Consider the following 23,356-nt stretch of genomic DNA (forward strand, 5'->3'; position numbering starts at 1 on the left):
AGGTAGGGACATTTCAATCTCCCCATGTTCCATCATTGCAAACATTAATTTACCACTACTCTGTATTTTCAGACCAATCACGAGCTTGCTCCTGACGAGCGGTAGTAAGCCGCGAAACGCGTAGAGCCAATAATCGCCGTGTATTTTGGTACCCCAATTTCAACTAGCATCAATTCTTGAAACATTGCATCAACTATGTTTTTTTTTTTTTTTTTTTTTACTAATCCACTGCAACAACCAAGAAGTCATAGATTCAAAGTTGTTGCCTACATTGTATTATTTGTTTAATTTATTTCCATATTTGGTTGTCTTATGTATATAATGGAGGTGCGCTTTTATAACCTACTCTGTATTGGTCAGTAAGATTATATAAAACAAAATGTCAATGTTAATAATGTGTCTGTCTGTGCACCTCTTCAATATACATGTAATTTTGTCGCATCATATAATCGCATAACAATATTTCTCTTTTTTTTTCAATAAAAGACCCCGTACTTCATTTAAAGTCCCGCTTAGCTCTTGTTTTTAATTTTATATCTTATATGGATGAATGAATGTTTGTCATATTTGTTCATCTATTACTTAAAAACTAAACATGTAAGTGAAGTGGTAACTATGGAGCCAATCACTTTATCAAACAACAAATAATATCTCCCTTCAAAGTGAAAACAGAAATGATTTACACAAAATCAATCAGTATAAATATTTTCCAATCAATAACCTCTACCCAGACAAGATATGTATAGATATAAAGACACGCGGTGTTCCCTCTCGTCCCGCACTCCGCCAAGCCACCCAAACCCACACAGGAGCAAAGGAAAGAAGTTCCCATCTAATTTATCTCCAAGTTCTCCTTCCTTCCTGTTGGGGGATGGGAGAAGGATGGACTGAAGACAGAGAGACGCACTTCGGGATCACCACTGGTAAGTAGAGCCTTGAAATGAAGGACATCAACTTCACAATTTCTGTCTTGCCTGTGTAAAGTTTACTGATAAAGATATATCCGATCTCACAGCTTCTAGTTCTGTAACCCGCTATATCATTATCAGTAAACGTCACACAGACAAGACATTCTAAATGGGATGTCCTTCATTTCAAGGCTCTACTTACCTCTCTACACCCCAAAATGTACTCAGCCAATGAAAAGCCAACATGGTACAACACTTCATCCATGTCTTTGGTGATCTCTGATTTCCTTATGAACTGTCTCTTACATGATGAAGATCAGCCATGGAGTATATCTGAGGTGTATATCAGGGTGTGCTTCTTCCCCACATGAGAGCTGTGATGTCCAGCAACATTCATATAGAAGACATTTCCCACACTCAAGGCACTAATACACCTCGAGGGTTGTGTGGAATCCCTGATGGAAGACAGGACTTCAGTGAGGAACAATTCCCTCACTCAGGACAGGAGTACGGCTTCTCCCCTGTGTGAGATCTCTGATGTCTGTAAAGACTGGACTTCACTGAAAAACATTTCCCGCACTCAGGACATGAATACGGCTTCTCACCCATGTGAGATCTCTGATGTCTGTAAAGACTGGACTTCACTGAAAAACATTTTCCACACTTTGGACAGGAATATGGCTTCTCCCCCGTATGAGATCTCTCATGTCTGTAAAGATGGGACTTCTGTAAAAAACATTTCCCGCACTCAGAACAGAAATACGGCTTCTCACCCGTGTGAGATCTCTGATGTGTGTAAAGAATGGACTTCTGTGTAAAACATTTCCCACACTCAGGACAGGAATATGGCTTTTCCCCCGTGTGAGATCTCTGATGTGTGTAAAGCCTGGCCTTCTGTGTAAAACATTTCCCGCACTCAGGACAAGAGTGCGGCTTCTCCCCCGTGTGAGATCTCTGATGGGTGTAAAGATGATGCTTCTGTGAAAAACATTTTCCGCACTCAGAACAGTAATACGGCTTCTCCCCCGTGTGGGATCTCTGATGGGTGTAAAGATGATGCTTCTGTGAAAAACATTTCCCACACTCGGGACAGGAATACGGCTTTTCTCCTGTATGAGATCTTTTATGCACATTGAGATGGGATTTAGAAGGGAAACACTTCCCGCACTCAGTACAGGAAAAGCTCTTCTCTGTTGGAAGGACGGCCCCGTCTCTCACAGTCTGAGGTTCCTCAGGATAAGAGGAATACGATGGTCCATCTACACTGTGTGGTGCCGGATGGACATTTGAGGTAGTCGGGTTTTCTCCTGGACTATACTGTGTGATGTCCTCATCTTCTACTTTACAGTCTGGAGACAAAGTGAGACAATCCTCTGAGGTTTTCCTCATCTCCCGTCCATCTACTAAAATAGAAATACAAAGATTATTACTAGACATGAGCTGATTGGTTCCCCTAAACCAGGACTCCGCCCACATCAGGCAGCTTTGTCTCTGAGGATCTTACAATTCCCCCCTCAAGGTAACTAGTAAATGAGTCCTCTGTAGGGTGGCAACTAATGATTATTTTCAGAATTGATTTCTTTATTCATGGACCTTAGAGAGTGAGATAACAATGAGAACTGTCTTTTATAGGAGTGACAATGATAAGGGGATTATAGGACAAGTGTCCCCACCCAGGCACGGGGAAGAAGATCCAAGGTACGTGCCTAGGTTGAGTAACGCCTATGTTGAAAATGAACATTTTGCTGCCAGCTGATCCCCAGAATCTCCAGAAATCCAGTCTAGATACATAAATCGTGTCTGCAGCACAGAGAAGGAAGATTATCCGAGAGAAATACAGGAATACAGGACGGGGAACACAGCTCAGGAAAGTGACAAGGGGATTACAAAAATATCAGAAAGATGGCGCCTGGATTGGTGTGATAAAAAAAGCAAGTAACACTTTATTCAGATACACTTACATAAACGTATCTTGCAAGCTGCACACAGGGTGTATGTGGATCAACAATCAAGCAGTCAGGCATCATAAGAGAAAAAAGTTTAGCCTGAAGAAGGAGGCGGCACCTCGTAAACGTGTTTTGGCTCACCCCCGTCCTGATTTGGTTTCTTGCTAGCTCTGTGAAAGCCGGTGTGAGAGCTGGAGATGCTGCTGGTTATTCACCTCCATATAGAAAGTGCAAATATAATACCGTGCTGTGCCCTGATAAAAAGCAGCTAACACAGCAAGAAGACAAAGTAAATCTCACAAATAATAAATACAAGTGATGTGGAACTCCAATGCGATAAATGTTCAGTAATTCTGTATAAAAAAAAAAATAGACATTGAGTCCATAGGTGAAGTGAAAAATTTGATGAATCTGGATGGACCTTAAAAAGGAACATTCACCAATTGTTCATTACATCTTTAAGACATCTGAAAATGGTGAATGAATGATAAAACAATATTGGAACAATGTGTGAATATAGTCCACCACCGATAGGACGAAGGCTTACCAGATGGTTTGAACTCAAAAGGACATCCGTCCTATGAGTCAAACGGGCTTGTATTGCCAAATGCCAAAATTGGAGACATCCGATCTGAAGACCTTTGACACGGAAGCCAGGTCCTCACACAGTCATTGGGGTAGTAGTCTCCATAGAGGGTATTTCATAAGAAAAATTGACAGTTTCTCCCATATGTTCATGTATATATCGAGGAAAGGAGACTAAAAAAGCGTAATTCCGTATAAAAATTTGAAATTTAATAAAGTTAAAAACCTCATATCTTTCAGAAAAATAAACAGTGCTTAAGAAATGTGTATGGCAGCAGTGAAGTCCGTCCCGATGCGTTTAGTCTAAACAGACATCATCTGGGGTGCCAGTCCACTGTAGCCATTCTGATTATATAAGAAATATGACCCCAATAATGAGAAACAGACCCGTGATGCAACATCAATCTCGGAAGTGCAAGTCAGCGATCACTTCCTGTGAAATAAAGATGGCGAATCGGCGTGTGTATCACTCCTTGCATTGGAATCTCACTGAAACTGTAGAGCGCACATGCGTGGAGACGTGCGCTCCATGCCTCGCTCTAAGGAAAGTGTATGGAAAAGCTGGATGCACGTCAAGCCCACCAATGAATGGCAAGGCACGCATACAGCCGAAGTACGTCACTTCCCCTAGAAAAAAGGACACGCATCGCGCACCTCTCTCACAAGGGGAGACATGTGCCAAATAACCCACAGAGGAAAGGCACGATGACGTACACAGCATGCCCCCCAAGAGGGGGAGCGAGGACATGATGTCCAAACATGCCTTAAAGTGCCTGCATTGATAAAAAAATATAGGGGATGTGAATAACAGTCCAACAATAGTTAATAGTAAATGCCCAGAAGGACAGTGAGAGTAAACGTGAGACGCCTCTAGTCATGGTACCTCTCCTCCAAGGACTGTTAATGACTAAGAATTCAGTCCCTTTGGGATCTCTGTTGTGACACTGTCTGTAGTGTCTAGGCCCATTGTGTTTGGTATCCCCACTTTTGATCAATCAAGGCAATGTGTTCACTGACTCTGATGGAGAATGTTTGAATTGTTCCGCCAACATATTGTTTGCCACACAGGAAAGTGATCAAATAGACAACATGTTTGGTCGCACAAGTGCCATAATGTTTAATGGGATACACGCGATGGGTTATGGAAGATTTAACCTCTACTGTTTAGGGCCTTCCCAATGAGTTGTGTTGACAAACACCACATCTTTTGCATGAAAAAAACAATCAAATTGTGAAAAAAAGATGTACGAATAGGTGGATTAATTATATTGGGTGCTACTCTACTATGTAGAGAAGGAGGCCCCCTAAAAATGACCTTGACTTGGTCAGATAGTGTGGTACCGAGAATACGGTCACTCTTAAGTATATCCCAATGTTTATTCATAATCATTTTGATTTGTTTATGTTGTGTCAAAAATGAGGTCACCATGGACCATTTATAATTGTCTTCAACGGCCAATAGAGAACTCCTCTCGACACCTAGAGTATTCTGTAACTTGGAGTCTAACCCAACTGGATCATAACCTCTGTCTGAGGACCATGGCTTGCATTTTGAAAGTCTCTGTTTCAGTACAATTCCTGCGTAATCACAGAAACTGGCTACGTGGTACAGAGCGAAGCCAAGATCTATGATGGCAACTGTTGATGGGGTTACGGTCAGTAGGTTTAAAATAAGTTTGAAATTTGAACTGTTAATCCTTAAGTTCAATTTCAAGATCTAAAAAATGAATTTTACTTCGACTGGATTTGAATGACAGGGAAATGCCTCTATCATTCAAATTCAGAGAGACAAAAAACTGTTTCAAAGAATCCTCAGTGCCATTCCGTAGGAGGAGGATGTTGTCAATGTATCTGGCCCATAAAATCCACCTGTGGATCCATCAGTCTGTGGCCTTCTTCTTGATATCCCTTACTACTATGGACTAATTCTTATTAATTCATTTTGGGTATATCTTGTTGTTTGCCCCCTCCCTGTTATTAATACCTTATGATCCACCTTATAGTTGCCAGTGAGCGCTGACTCACACACTACCTGACAGTTCTGTGTGATAAATTGCAGGGTCTAACAGGCTGATATCAACCAGTCCCCGCCCTACTCTGGACCAATCAGTGAGCAGTATGGGTGGAGGAATGTATTTAGTGTTAATGACCCACCTGTGCTGATCTCTGTAGGAGTGTCCTCCTCTATAAATGTCCCCGTTATTCCATCCTCCTCCATAGACTGCTGATCATCCCTCACATACCTCTCTTCTTCTTCTGCTTTCACCTCAAATTCTATATCGATTGGATCTCCACTCTAAACCAAGAAAATGAGAGAGAATATCATCTGTAAAATATAAGCTCACATAAAATATCCTCCATAAGTCCATGTTCTAGATCAGGGGTCTCCAAACTTTCAAAGCAAGGGGCCGGTTTCTTGTCCTTCAGACTTTAGGGGGGCTGAACTGTGGCCAGTAGCAGTGAAAATTGTCCTGGTATCAGTGGGCATAAACATCTCCATATTTGGCCTTAGTGGGAGGATAAGTGCACCTTTAGAAGAAATGGCGCCCCATTATTGGTGTCAGTTGGCAGAATAGCGAGTCAGATCAGTGAGAGGAATAGTGCCCCAAGGGCCGGAAAAAGGAAAGCAAAGGGCCACATCTGGCTGCAGTTTGGAGACCACTGTTTTGGATGCTCCATCCTACCAACCTTGTAACAGTGAGGGATGGTGTGATCCTTCTGTGTGGAATCCCGGGGATACAGAGGATGGGGACAGCTCTCCGGTGGGTTCCTGGTATTAGATGGCTCCATCGTATCCTTGTGTGCATCTGAAAGTTCCTCCATCACTCCATACTCCTCATCCTCCTCTTTATATTCTTCTTTAACAACAAACTTCTCACCCCCGAGGTTTCCACTCTGAATATATAATAAAACATTCATTGTAACAAACATGCTGTGTATAAATCAGAACTACCAATAATTGTCAATCATCTACCTGATAATGGTGGGGGATGGTGTGATCTTCCTGTGTGGAATCCCGGGAATACAGAGGACGGGGACATCTCTCTGGTGGGTTTCTGTAGCTGGATGACTCCACCATGGTGTCCTGGTACAGATCTTTGTGTTCTTTTAGAGACTCCGTCTCTTCCATCACCCCATCCTCATCATCCTCCTCTTTTATCTCTTCTTTAACCTCAATTTTAGATTCTCTCAGGTTTCCACTCTGAATATAGAATAAAAATGACATCAATGGTAACAATACAGATAATGTACAGATCCTAATGATACTATCAGTGATTGTTCCTCATCTACCTGATGATGGTGAGGGATGGTGTGACCTTCCTGTGTGGAATCCCGGGAATACAGAGGACGGGGACATCTCTCTGGTGGGTTCCCATTACTGGATCCATCTGTAGGAAACACACACACTGACTGAATACATTGTTTCTATGTGTTTATCAGATGATGGGGGATCTAGGTGGAGCCTCCGTACTGCTCTCTCCTTTACAATAAAGTCTCCTCTTACCCGGTGATGTGAGGGGCGGCTGATTCTCCATCATGTTGTCCTTCCCAGCTCTGATAACCTCTCCTGTCAGCAGCTTGATTATCTCTCTGGTGGCTTCTACAATCTTCTTTGTATTTCTCTATTCTATCACGGAGGGAGGTGGAGGCAATGTGATGGTCATATGATCTCCAGACTTCACAGAAGGAAAACTCTAGATCTGAACACAAATAGTAAAATCAAATGATATTTCCCAGAAGCATCCTCACCTCACCAATTGGGCCTCCATTTTTTATCAAAACCCCACTGGGATATAATTTACCCAGACAGGGTCCCCCACTCTATAGGTTGCAAGAAATTCTGGGACCAACAATCGTGCTTTGCTTGTGAAAGGGACATTGGATGGAGGAGCTGTGAGGTCAGTGTGATGTCATAGAATTCTCTGACACTGGATGAAGGGATATTGGGAGGAGGAGCTGTGGGGTCAGTGTGATGTCATACGATTCTCTTGCTCGGATTGGAAGGAATTTGGGAGGAGGAGCTGTGAGGTCTCTGTACATAGAATCATTTCTCCCGGGTGTGTCCCACCTCTCCCAAACTGAAAGATGAACTTTGTCCTTGGGCTTTGCCAGGACACGTCATATTCCTGTGATCTCCGTGTACTCTGGAGACTTTACTGATCACATTTTAGGATGAATATCTGAGACTGGGATCATTATGGAGAACTTTGTTTTCAGGACATTTACTACAAATTAAAAAAAAAATTCCTGTTTGAATCTTATAAAATAAAGACATACATTTTCCAATCCCCCCTAAATAACCCCCCTTCCCCATCATTAATAAAAGTCATATAACCCGTTAGTAAGACTGATGAGGTGAGAAGGTGATTGGTCGGAAAGGTGACACATCTCCAAAATGAGGAGAATGTTCCGGCCCCACAAGTGGGAAATGTTCTGACTCTGAAGGGGTTAATCTAGGTCTCCACACTATATATGTGTGTATCATCATCTGCTGGAGATAAAAGACATCACAGTGACTATGGAGGAAGAGGACGGACATGACGGGGGGTTACTGGGTGTAAATAGAGAATAAGATCTTATTACCTCCTCTGCTGCCAGATCCAGCAATGTCTTCGCTCTATTTCCTCCCGACTCGTCTCTCACCCGGAACTTCCTGTCCGTACCTGACATCACTTCCTGTATTCCATAGAGATTTCCTGTCTGGGTAGAAGTGAGATCACCACCTTGTGGAGATCAGAGATCAGACCATCTCATAGCGTGAACACGGCCTTGTGCTGTGTGTGTATGTACAGTATGTAGCAGCCATAACCCTTTGTAGGGGGGCCTTGACTTAATGGGCTTACTGGTTACCTCTGTTTGGCTTGTTCCTCCACGTCTAGGGGTTCCCAGGGTTGATACCCAACAACTTGGATGCTGACACCAATAAAGTAATTTTGGAAGGTTTTATTTTGCAGTGATAACATCCGATAACACAGTCTCATATGGGAATAGAGGGCACGGGTGAAGAACTTAGGTACCTTGAACTGCAGATATAACAAAGTCTCTAATTCCACCCAGAGAGTATCCACTCCCAGCTGGGCACTTCAAGGCTGAATAGATCTCTAGCCAGAGATTGCGCCAATCAGTGCATTGATTCAAAACTTGAAACAATCCTATGAATGTGTACAAGTTGTAACTAAGAGTGAATAGGAACCTTTTTCCTCAGTACCTGGAACGTTCTCTCTCTCCTTAATAGTACTGGAAAAAGCGTGGATTCGTCAATGTCCTTCCCAACTCAGTAACCAGGCACTTCTCAGGATGCCACTTGTCGGCCCTCCTCCGAAGAGTCCTACCCCGGTCACTTCCACGAGCTGTGGTGCCTCTCCAAGCCGAGAGCACACCTGGACACCTTGAATCCTCCCTCAGTTACTGCGCCTCGGACCAGCCGCTTCCGAGACTCGGGAACAGACGGATCCCTACCCCAGACCAGACGGGTCTATTGGGGGTAACCAACAGAAGAGTGTTGCGGGATGTCGAACACCCCGTGACCAGGACCCCTCACGGGGCTACCCCGGTCCTGGAACCAGAACAGACCACACGGGCCTCACGAACTCCTCTCCCTAACACGTGACCCCCAACATCTTAAAGTTCCCCCTCCCAGACTCCTCAGAGAGACCCGGCACACCCACTGATTGGTTCCGAGAAGGCTGATACTCAAAATATTCAACCAGGCCTGGTTCTGGCTTGTCATGTGCACCTCACTGTACACATGACCAGGCAGAACTTCCAACACAGCCCAGCCAAACGTCAAAGTGAACCTACATAATTAACCCACAGAACTCCTACTGTTCTGAGGCAAAAAACTACATTTACACCTGTGTGACACTTTGTCCAAAATGTCATCCACTACATGTATATCCTTATCCACTTCAGCCGCAGAAGAATTTACCCCCTTCCTGACCGAGACATTTTTTGCGATACGGCACTGCGTCCCTTTAACTGAAAAATGTGCAAGGTTGTACTTAAACAAAATTGATGTCCTTTTTTTCCCACAAATAGAGCTTTCTTTTGGTGGTATTTGAACACCTCTGTGATTTTTTCTTTTTTTTGCTCTATAAACAAAAAAAGCGACAATTTAGAAAAAAAAAAACACTATATTTTTAACTTTTTTGCTATAATATATCCCAATTTTTTTAAAAAACGTTTTTTTCCCTCAGTTTATGCCAATATGTAATCTTCTACATATTTTTGGTATAAAAAAAAGAAAATCACACTAAGCGTATATTGATTTCCTTTGCGCAAAAATTATAGCGCCTACAAAATAGGTTATTGATTTATGATGTTTTTATTATTATTTATTAGTAATGGTGGCAATCTGTGATTTTTATCAGGACTGCGACATTGCAGCTGACAGATTGTACACTTTTTTGAAACCATTGACATTTATACAGTGATCAGTGCTATAAATAGCCAATGATTATTATTATTATTATACAGGCTTTATATAGCACCAACAGTTTGCACAGCGCTTAACAAAATAAAGGCAGACATTACAGTTACTTTACAATTTGGTACAAGAGGAATCAGAAGGCCCTGCTCACGAGAGCTTACAATCTAGGAATGACTGTATAAATGTCACTGGCAGGGAAGGGGTTAACACTAGGGGGGATCAAGGCGTTAAATGTATTCCCTCATTGTGTGTTCTAACTATGGGCACATGGGACTGACTGGGGAAGGAGACCGACCATTGTTCCTATATACTAGGAACACACGATCTGTCTCCTCTCCCCTGACGGGATGTGCATTTGTGTGTTTACACACAGATCCACGTTTCTGCTCTATCACGAGCGATCACGGGTGCCCAGTGGACATTGTGGCCGCCGGGCACGCACATCGGCTCCTCAGTGATGCGTCTGGCGTGCCCATGCGCCCCCTATACCCCTTAAAGCGGCCGACGTACAGCTACTGCGATTCACACAGGGAAGCCATTCTGCCACCGTCAAACGATGCCAGGCAGTCGGGATGTGGTTATAGATGGGTTATCTCCACTCCCACCAAGGGGGATAGAAATATATTACTGTCTAGTTTAGCTTTTCTCAGCCAGGGTTCCTTCAAATGTTTCTAGCGGTTCCTTGAGCAATAAACAATTTATGTAAATAATAATGGTCTAGAACTAGATGAGGGTGCGTGTTCCTGCGCACCAAAGGCCACTTAACTGAAACGTAACCGTTATTGTAAATCATAAAAGGTATGTATGTATGTATGGTATGACCATATCAGGTATACCTATAGAATGAGGTCAATGCCATTATATATGAATCAAAGTTTTTTATCTCTATGTGGTAATAACATCCACAGAGTTTAAATAGTGAAACTTCTCTTGATATATACATATAGACAATATGAGGGTTATAATGTTCTCCCCTCCTACATTTAATATAAGGCTCCAGGCTGTATAGAGGATGTGTAAATTCAAGGTCTACTCACCATCTACTCACCGACACCACCTGGTATCAAGAGCTGGGGGTATATCTGTTTCTCCTCTCATCTATTGGCCACATATAAAAATGAGATGAACAGAAAAAGATAAAGTATGCCAGTAAATGTCTTACTGAAGATATGGGCTATCGGTCTTCTGCCCTATGAAATGATCTCTCAGATATGTAATACGGGTACAACTCATTCATGTGGACACAAATAACCACTGATGGATGAGCCCCATATATCACCATATCCACAAAAATACTTCTCTCTTAATCAAGACTGCACTGACACAAGGCATGGGGTGAGATACTCCTTGTATATATACATTGGGGGATCTGTGTGCTGTTTTGGTAATTATAAGTGTATGAGTATGACCTCAGGTATTAGTATGAAGACATGTCTGATGAAGGAGACTAAGGGCTCTACTTATAGAAAATTTGTGGGATGAAATTGACAATCACTCTTCCAGTCATTACATATTCTTACCATAATGTAACAAAGTGATTTCCTATGATTGTCAGCTCCATCTAGTGACCATAATGGGGTATTTTCCTGACATACTTCTATTAGTAAAAATAGCACAATACTGCATTACGACCACTAGATGGAGCCAAGGAAATCCATAATGGGGTATTTTCCTGACATACCTCCATTAGTAAAAATAGCACAATACGACCACTAGATGGAGCCAAGGAAATCAGTGTATGAAATAAAATACATCCAATATTCATCACAGCCGGGTGAATGTCGATCACATTAATTTAACTATTTTTTTTTTTAAATAGACCTCTAAGTGTTTGTGAAACCTTACACCACAAAATGTACTCAACCAAAGGGAGGTAATGACTCCATTTTTATTTTTCTCCTGCTATCAATGGCCAACACGGTACAACACTTCATCCATGTCTTTGGTGATCTCTGATCTCCTTATGAACTCAGGGATGTACAATTCCTATCGCCTGACACCCGAGACATGCAGTTCTGAGGGGCAGACGCGTAGTTTCTTTAACATTTAGCCCTGCTGTGGGCGAACAAGGAGCAGGTTTACTTGTCATATGGAAGCATTCGGGTGGCTGAGTGAATGTTTCCACACACCCCCCGGTAAAGTGCCCCCATCCCGACACACACCCGCTATGTATCCCAGGCTCCTCTTGCCCAACTGTGGACCTGGGACCAGCATAGCGGGTGATGATGGGTAGAGGGGAGGGAGAAGAGGGGTCACACATCCGATCTCCTCCCTTTCTTCTTCCTGACCCGGAAGTGACATGTATGACATCACTTCCGGGTCCCTGGTGACAGTTTTCTAGCCATCAAGGTTGGGAAAGAATACAATGCCGTGTGATCTGTATTACTTTACATTCAGTGGAGCACAGGGGAGACATTGGGGGTCTTTTAGACCCTGGATGTTTCATTAAAGAGAACCTGTCACCAAACAAATCATCACATAGGGGACTTTTTATCCTCCATGTCAGTGTTTCTCAACTTTTTTTCAGTCAAGGCGCCCTCCAAAATGATGGACAGTCTTGAGGCACCCTCCAAAATTATGGACAGTCTTGATGCGCCCTTCAAAATTATGGACAGTCTTGAGGCGTCCTCCAATATTATGGGCAGTCTTGAGGCGCCCCAATAAAAAAAATTAAAAAATATTCTAATAGTTCCACATAATGCAACAACATCAACACATGTACGACATCCAACGTTATAAGTGATCTTCAAAAGCAAATACATTTTTGCAAACTGGTACTGACTAGTATTCCAATGTTTCTCTTCTCCCTCAGTTTTTCTCCATCACTCAGCTAATGAGACCCCAAAGATGATGGAGAGAGGCGGGGGAGGGTCACACAAGGATGATATTCTGGCAACTGACATCCTCCTTATCAGCTCATGATGTCATTGGTCGTTAGGAGGTTGGCAGCTAGTACGTTGGTGTACAATGAAAACCTGAGGCTTTGCGTAACTAAAAGGCTTCATCCACCCTCCGGCTTGTATACAATTTTGGGGCAATTGTTCAGCATTTTGCCAAGGCGCCCCTGAAGAAACCTCAAAGCACCCTGCTTGAAAAAGGCTGCTCTATGTGATGAAAAATATTTTTTTTTTTTGTAATTGTACAAAATTTAATTTATACCCAGGCACATAAATCCTCCACCAAAAAATAAAAAAAATCTGAGGCCCCGCCCCCACATATACACATGTACAAACATAAACTCACACATTGGGGTGCCTACACCTGAAAAGGTAGATTGTGATGCACATGTTACATATCGCCACACACACCGGAATGAGAGCAATAATTCTATCACCAGACCTCCTCCATAACACTAAACTGATGACCTATATGGTGCGTTTAAAGCGTCGCCTATAGAAAATATAGAGTACTGAAGTTTGTCACCATTTCACAGGCACACACAAATTTAAGGTTTGACATGTTGGTTATCTATTTAATGCAACCTCATCTTTTATATTTTACCAAAAAATTGGGTAATTGATTGTGTTTTTGTACCCCCTAAAATGAACTTTAGTGTGTTTTTTTACAGAAATGTTGTGTTTCCTAGACTTTCGCAATAATATCACGTGACAGTGATGGCAAACCTTGGCACCCCCAGATGTTTTGGAACTACATTTCCCATGATGCTCAACAACAGTGTCAAGTAGATGAGCATCATAGGAAATGTAGTTCCAAAACATCTGGGGTGCCAAGGTTCACCATCACTGCTCTAGGGTGTCTGCTTTCAGAAAATATATCATGTTTTGGGGTTTTATATAATCTTCAGGCCTAAAAGGATTTTTTAACTCCTTCCCGCCCAGCCTATAGCAGAATGACAGCCAGGCGGGGGTTCCACTATCATGACTGGATTACATATGATGTCCAGAAGAATAAGCCGCTTGGGTGCACGGTGATCGATGGTACCGTGTGTCGCTCTGACACACAACATCTCCAATCTTGGTAAGGAGCCTATGATGTAGGCTCTTTACCGTGTGATCAGCTGTGTCCAATCAAAGCTAATCACATCGTAACGAGGAAGTGCCGGTTATCGGCTTTCCTTTATTCATGCTGACAAGGTGCGAGTAGAGGAGAGCCAATCAGTGGATCTCCTGATAGAGGAGGATCTGCACCTAATATTCAGCATTGATTATCTGTACAGGCTCATCAGTAATGATCACCAGTGGTGCCAATCAGTGCCCACCAGGTATCTATCCTGTCAGTGCCTCATCAGTGTCACCCATCAGTGCTGCATATTAGTGCCTCCTCATCAGTGAAGGAGAAAACTTACTTATTTAAAAAATTGTATAACAGAAACAAAGAAAAAAACTATTTTTTTCATAATTGTCTATCTTTTTTTTTTATTTGTAGCACAAAAAAAATCCTAGTGATGATCAAATACCACCAAAAGAAATCTCTATTTGTGGGTAAAAAAAAAGATAAAAATGTCATATGTGTACAGTGTTATATGACCGCGCATTTGTCATTCAAAGTGTGAGAGCGCTGACAGATGAAAATTAGGCAGGAAAGTGTCTGGTATTGAAGGGGCTAAAAAAAACCCACCAAAACATCTCTGGCATTGAAAGGGTTAAAGAAAGCGTTCCCCTTCGGGAAGATGTTACATGTTTCTGTTCCTGCAGCGGCTCAGCGATCCGAGTCCTCTGTGTGACAGCAGTGCGGGGAGAAGTTCCCGGTATTGGCTGTCACTTTATGAAAAGAGTGCGGCCGTGCTATTCATTCACAGAGTTCTGTCCTTTGTCGATGTCGGCTTGTAGTTTTCAATGAACTTCCACATCGCTGCTGAGCTCTCTGGTAGATGAGGAACAAGGAGATTGTCAGAAGTCTCTTACACAAGTCGTTTTATCAATAAAATCTCCACACCCCTGGAACTGATTCTAACATGATGAAGATCAGCCATGGAGTATATCTGAGGTGTATATCAGGGTGTGCTTCTTCCCCACATGAGAGCTGTGATGTCCAGCAACATTCATATAGAAGGCATTTCCCACACTCAAGGTGCTAATACACATCAAGGGTTGTGTGGGATCCCTGATGTACAGGAAGACAGGACTTCAGTGAGGATCAATTCCCTCACTCAGGACAGGAATACGGCTTCTCCCCCGTGTGAGATCTCTGATGTGTGTAAAGACTGGAGATCTGTGAAAAACACTTCCCGCACTCAGAACAGGAATACGGCTTCTCCCCCGTGTGAGATCTCTGATGTTTTAAAAGACTAGACCTATCTGAAAAATATTTCCCGCACTCAGGACAGGAATACGGCTTCTCCCCTGTGTGAAATCTCTGATGCCTGTAAAGATCAGATTTCACTGAAAAACATTTCCCACACTCAGGACAGGAATACGGCTTCTCCCCCGTGTGAGATCTCTGATGTGTGTGAAGATTGTACTTCACTGAAAAACATTTCCCGCACTCAAGACAGAAATATGGCTTCTCCCCCGTGTGAGATCTCTGATGTGTGTGAAGATTGTACTTCACTGAAAAACATTTCCCGCACTCAGGGCAGGAATACGGCTTCTCTCCTGTGTGAGATCTCTGATGTCTGTAAAGATGAGACTTCCGTAAAAAACACTTCCCGCAGTCAGCACAGGAAAGCCTCTTCCCTGTTGGAAGGACGGCACCGTCCCTCACAGTCTGAGGTTCCTCAGGATAAGAGGAATACGATGGTCCATCTACACTGTGTGGTGCTGGATGGACATTTGAGGTAGTCGGGTTTTCTCCTGGACTATACTGTGTGATGTCCTCATCTTCTACTTTACAGTCTGGAGACAAAGTGAGACAATCCTCTGAGGTTTTCCTCATCTCCCGTCCATCTACTAAAATAGAAATACAAAGATTATTACTAGACATGAGCTGATTGGTTCCCCTAAACCAGGACCCCGCCCACATCAGACAGCTTTGTCTCTGAGGATCTTACAATTCCCCCCTCAAGGTATCTAGTAAATGGGTCCGCTGTAGGGCAGCAACTAATGATTATTTTCAGAATTGATTAGTTGGCCGATTATTATTTCGATTAATCGACTAATTGGATAAAAACCTCAAAAAAAAGGTTGGTGTCTAATTTAATATTCTTGAATATCTATATACAGCGGTAAATATAAATATCCAGATATATAGTTGGATATTTAATCCACTCTGAGAATAACAGACAGATAGATGTATTATTAGAGGGAGAATCTGCTACATATCAAAATCAGCGATCAACATTATTAAAATATAAAAAAAAAGATGTAAAACGCTGTTTTGCAGAAGATCAGACAGGAGTGTAATATAATATGATGGATGACTGACTCCCTTGTCATAGACAGGTAGGTGGGTACAAGCTCCCTGCACCTGATGTCACTTATGCTGGCCGTACACAAACTCCTTTTTCTTTCACAAAAACATTCATCCAATTTTCTAACCATTAGTGGGTCGAATCGGTGTTCATTTTCCACCACAGTGACGGGAAAATTCAAAGAAGCAGAACAGAAAACTTTTCTCCATCGAACAAATTTTCACATGGTGTATGTGGTTTTTGCTCAGAAGTTACATTCATTTTATAATTAAATGTTAAAAGCAAGTGGAATGTTTTAACTACACTCTTCCATTCATCGAATGTACAAATAATTTTCATGCAAATATTTGTGTGAATATTCTCATCCTAAAAACAAACCATGTATGGCCAGCATAGGACATTTAGTAGCAGCAGCATGATTTTATTTAATCATGTGTTATGATGGGGTTAAAAAAATATTCATTTATAGTACAGAAACAGCAGATAATCACTACTATAAGGCATTTATTTATACTGTGAAATAGTGAAAGTAATATATCTTATATCATATCTATTATAATAACTATACCCAGAAGTAGGATATATGGGGATTTTACCTGGGAGTCACACATGAACATATATGGAGGTTAGAGGGGGGAGGGGGGGACATTTATATTAAAGTAATACTGAAAGCTGAGACTTTTTCATGGATATAATAATTTTATATATAATGCACAATACCAGTAAACTTTTACTGCATATAATAGTAATGCCTTCTATCACCTCCAGTCTATCAGCCTCCACCTTCTCTGGGGTCAGATGCTGATCTTCTCTGCACAGAGACCTTAAAGTGGTTGTAAACCCTTACAAACCACTTTGACCTACAGGTAAGCCTAGATTAAGGCTTACCTGTAGGTCCAAGGAATAGCTCTTAAACCTATATGGTTTAGGAGATATTTACAAAAAGACAGGCACCTCTGTCTACGGTGCATGCACCATAGACAGCGGCGCGCAGGTGCACTAGGCAGGCTGCAGATCACGGCGATATGCTGCGAGTGTCGGCTCCCGTGCGCATGCACGGGAGTGATGTCATCGTGGCTCCGGCGAATCACAGCGCTGGAGCAGCGAGTCCAGGAAGTCACTCCTGGATACATGGCAGCGATGAAGAAGGAGGACCGCTTCGGGGGCTTCGTTCTCAGGTAAGTTATTCATAATGAGCTAGTATGCTATGCATACTAGCTCATTATGCCTTTGCCTTGAAGGATGCATTTTTTTTTAAAGTGCCTTTACTTCCTCTTTAAAGTCATTGTAAATGTTGGATTTTTTTTTTTTTTTTTTAACTATATACTCTGTGTTCTGCACAGAGCAGCCCTGTTTCTCCACTTCAGGACCCCCCTCCCCCACTGGCTCCGCCTGCCTTCAGATTGCCCCTATAGAAAGCTACAAAGTATAGTATAGAGTTCCCCTATAAGAAGCCCCAATGTATAGTATAGAGTTCCTCTATAGAAAGATACAAAGTATAGTATAGACTACAGAGGAGGAGAGTACAGAGGATTGCCCACTGTAACAGGTTTCATTTGAATATCTGGGTTCACGGCGCCGCTCACCGCCACATACAGCCCTGCCTCCTCACCCAAAACTGCTCATGTCACACAGTCCCGCCTCCTCACCCGCCGCATTTGATAGACAGAACATCGGTCCAATGCCGGGAGGCGCCGAGCAAGGAGATGGGACCGTGTTACAGTGAGCGGCACCAGGAACCCAGCAATTCAAATGAAAGCTGTTACAGTGGGCAATCCCCGCTCTCTGATGATTGGCAGCTCGACTCGTCCTCTGCACAGGTGAGACTGTACTGACGGGCACAGGTGAGACTGTATTGATGGGCACAGGTCTCGCTGTATTGAGGGGCAAAGTGAGGCTGTCCTGAGGGGCACTGATAAAGTTGTTAATATTTATTTTTGTAACTTAATTCTACATAAAACATTTAAGTGTCATTTCATGATATATTTTATGAGGGTGTGTTTAGGAGCGGGACTGGTTGGGTTGGGTGGAGCAACTGGTAGCGAGCAGCTCTTAAGGCCTGGCTAGTAGCTCAAGACTTGAAATTTTGAGCCCTGGTGTAAGGGTCAGGAGTATGTAATGTACAATATAAATGATACAGTGTAAGGGTCAAGACTCATAATATTGGTATTCAGTAATCAGTGGAAGATTAAATGTTTACATGAGACAAGTTGCAGAGGTCCCACACCGCTGCCTCCCATCTCCTGAGACTGCACTCAGTGACTTGGGTCCGAGACTATACAGACATATCCCTCCACCCGGCACAGCCAACAGATAACATAGTAAGTAATCTTGGGATAATTGTTCTGTCAGAGATCATGCTAGACCTGGGCATGAGGTAGAAGACCCAAAAGCACATGCCCCAGGTGCCTAGGTCTACTAACATCTATGGTGAAAACCAACATTTTGTTGCCAGCTGAACCCCAGAATCTCCATAAATCCAGTCTAGATACATAAATTGTGTCTGCAGCACAGAGAAGGAAGATTATCTGAAAGAAATACAGGAATAAAGGATGAGGAACACAGCTCAGGAAAGTGACCAGGGGATTACAGGCTGATATCACCCGGTCCTCATCCTACTCTGGACCAATCAGTAAGCAGTATGGGTGGAGGAATGTATTTAGTGTTAATGACCCACCTGTGCTGATCTCTGTAGGAGTGTCCTCCTCTATAAATGTCCCCGTTATTCCATCCTCCTCCATAGACTGCTGATCATCCCTCACATACCTCTCTTCTTCTTCTGCTTTAACCTCAAATTCTATATCGATTGGATCTCCACTCTAAATCAAGAAAATGAGAGAGAATATCATCTGTCAGATATAAGCTTTAATATTGTGACATCACATAAAAAATCCACACATTGTCTCTATAAGTGTGTTTTATAACCTCCATCCCACCAACCTTGTAACAGTGAGGGATGGTGTGATCTTCCTGTGTGGAATCCCGGGAATACAGAGGACGGGGACATCTCTCTGGTGGGTTCCTCATATTAGGTGGCTCCATCATATCCTTGTGTCCTTCTGAAAACTCCTCCATCACTCCATACTCCTCATCCTCTTCTTTATACTCTTCTTTAACATCAATATTATCATCCCCGAGATTTCCACTCTGAATATATAATAAAACATTCATTGTAACAAACATGCTGTGTATAAATCAGAACTACCAATAATTGTCAATCATCTACCTGATGATGGTGAGGGATGGTGTGATCTTCCTGGGAATACAGAGGATGGGGACATCTCTCTGGTGGGTTTCTGTAGCTGGATGACTCCATCATGGTGTCCTGGTACAGATCTTTGTGTTCTTTTAGAAACTCTGACTCCTCCTTCACCCCATCCTCATCATCCTCCTCTTTTATCTCCTCTTTAACCTCAACATTAGAATCTCTCAGGTTTCCATTCAGATAATGTACAGATCCTAATGATACTATCACTGATTGTTCCTCATCTACCTGATGATGGTGAGGGATGGTGTGACCATCCTGTGTGGAATCCCAGGAATACAGAGGACGGGGACATCTCTCTGGTGGGTTCCCATTACTGGATCCATCTGTAGGAAACACACACACTGACTGAATACATTGTTTTTATGTGTTTATCAGATGATGGGGGATCTAGGTGGAGCCTCCGTACTGCTCTCTCCTTTACAATAAAGTCTCCTCTTACCCGGTGATGTGAGGGGCGGCTGATTGTCCATCATGACGTCCTTGTAGAGATCCTTGTGTCCTTCTAAATACTCCCACTCCTCCATGGAGAAATAGACAGTGACATCCTGACACCTTATAGGAACCTGACACACACAATGATACAGTCACCATCCAGACACATCCCTTGTCTGTTACTGGATAATGTCCCAGAATTCCCAGAATCCTCCTCACCTCTCCTCCATCATCTCTCTGGTGACTTCTAGAATCTTCTTTGTATTTCTCTATTCTATCAGGGAGGGAGGTGGAGGCAATGTGATGTCATATGATCTCCAGACTTCACAGGAGGAAAACTCTAGATCTGAACTGAAATAGTAAAATTAAATGTTATTCCCAGAATCCTCCTCACCTCACCATTCAGGTCTCCATTTTATTAAAGCCCCACTTCAGTCTGAGATATAATTTACCCACACAGGACCCCCACACTATGCAGGATAAAAACTTGGTGCAGGTATTCTGACATCAATACATACAATGCAGGACCAACAGTACCACTTTGTAAGTGAGGATGCCAAGGGTCCGCCCACATCCTAAGAGCATCAGGGGGAAAAAAAGCAGATGGAGGGACATTGGGAGGAGGAGCTGTGAGGTCAGTGTGATGTCATAGGACATACAGACTCTGTATGGAGGCACATTGAGATGGGGAGATTTGAGGGGTCCTCTATCTGAGGCTCCTGTACAAACCAAATCATTGTTCCTGGGTGTGCCCTTCCTCTCCTAAACTGAAGAGTTAACTTTGACCTTTACCATACAGAAATCTGACAGGAATGTGTGAAAGTAAGCTCTCATGTGATCAGGTGATGTGCAGAGAATGGAGTGTAAATAGCAGACAAATTTCTCCAGAGCTCCTAATGGTGGGGATGGATTTTGCTGAGTGCTGGTGCCAAGTTTCCACCCCCCCAGGATCACTGCAGGTGTGGAGAAAAGCTGTGTAAGAGGATTTGGAGGAGAGATGAGGAGGAGATCCAGGAATCAGGATAAAGGTCAGGACAAGCAACAGACGAGCGCATCCAAGAGATGAAGCCGGGGTCACTACGCAGAAAATCAATCCAAGGAAACCGGCAGGATGAGGAATAGCAAGAAAAAGCTCAGAGACAAATGAGAATATGGCTCAGCCAATGGGAGATTATCTCAGCATGACTTACATAATGAAGGAAATGAGGGGGAGGGGAGGAAGTCACTTAAGGCGGGGCTTGACAAATTTGCTTTGACTCTAGGAGCCAGCTAAAAAAGTTAGGAGAGTTTTTTAGAGCAGTGTGGGTTGTCAGCACCCGGGGCCGGGCAAGTAATGTGTGAGTAATTTGTGAGGTGCAGAACGTAGGACATGGCATACAGGGTGCATGAGATGGATGCATGACATGTGGTGCAGAGTGCAGAACACAGGACATGGGGTGATGGATACCAGAGAATCCAGAGACTGTAGGTCACTGCAGGGGTACAGTGTGCAGAATGGAGGACAGGTGGTGCAGGGTACCAGAGAAGGGTGTAGGTCACTGCAGGACATGGGGTGCAGGTTGCACAATGCAGGACATGGAGAGTCAGGTGCAGAATGCAGGACATGGGGTACAGGGTACAAGAGAAGGGTGCAGGATATGGGGGGAAGGGTACAATGTGCAGAATGTGGGGTGCAGGGTGAAAAACACAGGACAAGGGGTGCAGTGTACAGGACATGGGGTGGAGAACATGGGATTCAGGGGTGCAAAACATGGGGTGCAGAAAGTAGGACATGGGGTTCAGGTCACCACAGGGCATGGGGTACAGGAGAAGGGTGGCGTTCAGAGGACATGGGGTTCAGAACGCTGGACAAGGGGTGCAGGGTAAGGGTTTAGAAATCAGGAAAGAAATCCAATTCCCCCCTCCCCTGTGTCCTCCTGCATGTCCTGTACATCTCCCCCAGCAATGTGTGAGAGCAGAGTGGATGGAGAGGACATCTTGTGTACATAAAGCAGCATGTCCCTCCCTGGCTGGTCTCTTAGCTGGCTGCTTTGCAGGCTTGTCCTGGTTCCTCCTGTAAGGACCCTGTAGTCCTGTTTCTCAGCACCTTGTGGGGATCTTTGTGGCAGTGCCGAGGGGGCACCATGTTGGAGATTCGGTCCCGCTCCTTTCTCTCTGTTCTGCCGGAGAGCTCTGCAGGGACACAGGCAGCTGTGGGTGGAAGGAGGAGCCGATGGTGACAGTAATGCAGCCGTAGAAAGGAGAAAGATCGGCAGCGGGAGCTCAGTGAGATGAGTCCTCTCATGCCGCTGTCCTGCCCAGTCCACCCCTGACTTCAGGTCGGGTGCCCTCATCTCCTCCTCCCCCTCTCACCTGGCCTTGCTCTGAGCCACATTCCTGTCTGAATAATGTGTTCAGGTTTCAGGCAGAAACAATATTCAGACCAACAGTGAGAATGGACTGACAAGAGCCCAGGGGCCAGGACGCCATTTCTAGTCACCATGGTGACCTGAGATTTGTTGAGCCCCGACTTATGGTGACCATAGAGACATGGAAATTCAGCTGGTTCAGCAGGGATCGGTCACATTTCCATCCATGTGTGGTCACTGCCGGATAAAAGTCACTCCATCAGCGGCTGCAGCCAATAGCTTCATCACTGATCTGTGTATTCTGAAAGTGGAGGAGCGCCCCCCATTGTCAGAATACAATAGTGCAGTGGGCAGCATTCCCCCATTCCCCTCCAATGTGTAGATGGGGGAATCACTTCAGTTTTTTCCTCTCATGCCGCTGGATGAATGATAAAATTGAACCATGTATCGCCAGCTTTGGAAGGAAGATATATTCATCATCAACTGATCCCCCCTGAAGGGGTTAATCCACGTATTACCTCCTCTGTCACCAGATTCAGCAAGGTCTCCTCTTTCTACGTCTTACAAAATGGAATGTCCCGTGTATATGACATCACTTCCTGTCTGTACCTGACATCACTTCCTGTATTCCATAGAGACTGCCTGTCTGGGTAGAGGTGAGATCACCACCTTGTGGAGATCAGAGGAACTGCAGCCCTGAGAACCATCTCGTAGTGTGAACCCAGCCTTGTGCTGTGTGTGTATGTACTGTATATCCTTATAGACGTGTCATCTCCACTCCCACCAAGGGGGATAGAAATATATTACTGCTCGGGGGGGAAGACATTTTGGCCTCTTTGATTTTGTAGTAAAATTGATGTCAGATTTAGTCATGTAGAACATCTTTTATATGGAAACCCAGCCGAGAGTAAAGGTGGAAATGGCTCCTGATCCCCAGATTTGGGCAATTATGCCACCAATAGGGATGAGCCGAACACCCCCCAGTTCAGTTCGCACCAGAACCTTTGAACAGACCAAAAATTTGTATGAACTTTAGAACCCCATTTAAGTCTATGGGACTCGAACGTTGAAAATCAAAAGTGTTAATTTTAAAGGCTAATATGTAAGATATTGTCCTAAAAAGGGTTTG

General features: G+C 43.6%; 2 protein-coding genes across 2 annotated transcripts; both read right to left on the bottom strand.

Annotated features, from left to right (window-relative positions):
* Positions 1–506: 506 nt before the first annotated feature.
* LOC143989664 (uncharacterized) lies at positions 507–9,478 on the bottom strand. The gene is made up of 7 exons (XM_077489924.1): positions 8,024–9,478; positions 6,945–7,140; positions 6,731–6,828; positions 6,414–6,641; positions 6,128–6,334; positions 5,594–5,735; positions 507–2,311 (listed from the first exon to the last, which is right to left on the bottom strand). The coding sequence occupies exons 2-7, from the start codon at positions 6,976–6,978 to the stop codon at positions 1,401–1,403; spliced, it is 1,620 nt and encodes a 539-aa protein (XP_077346050.1). The 5' UTR covers positions 6,979–7,140; positions 8,024–9,478; the 3' UTR covers positions 507–1,400.
* A 4,125-nt stretch (positions 9,479–13,603) lies between these two features.
* Positions 13,604–22,812, bottom strand: LOC143989817 (uncharacterized). The gene is made up of 4 exons (XM_077490091.1): positions 22,746–22,812; positions 20,099–20,230; positions 19,887–20,010; positions 13,604–15,718 (listed from the first exon to the last, which is right to left on the bottom strand). The coding sequence occupies exons 3-4, from the start codon at positions 19,969–19,971 to the stop codon at positions 14,976–14,978; spliced, it is 828 nt and encodes a 275-aa protein (XP_077346217.1). The 5' UTR covers positions 19,972–20,010; positions 20,099–20,230; positions 22,746–22,812; the 3' UTR covers positions 13,604–14,975.
* Between the last annotated feature and the right edge of the window lie 544 nt (positions 22,813–23,356).

Source organism: Lithobates pipiens, unplaced genomic scaffold (assembly GCF_037356315.1).
Source record: "Lithobates pipiens isolate NorthernLeopardFrog02 unplaced genomic scaffold, aLitPip1_a1.2 Scaffold_18, whole genome shotgun sequence".
Taxonomy (NCBI): domain Eukaryota; kingdom Metazoa; phylum Chordata; class Amphibia; order Anura; family Ranidae; genus Lithobates; species Lithobates pipiens.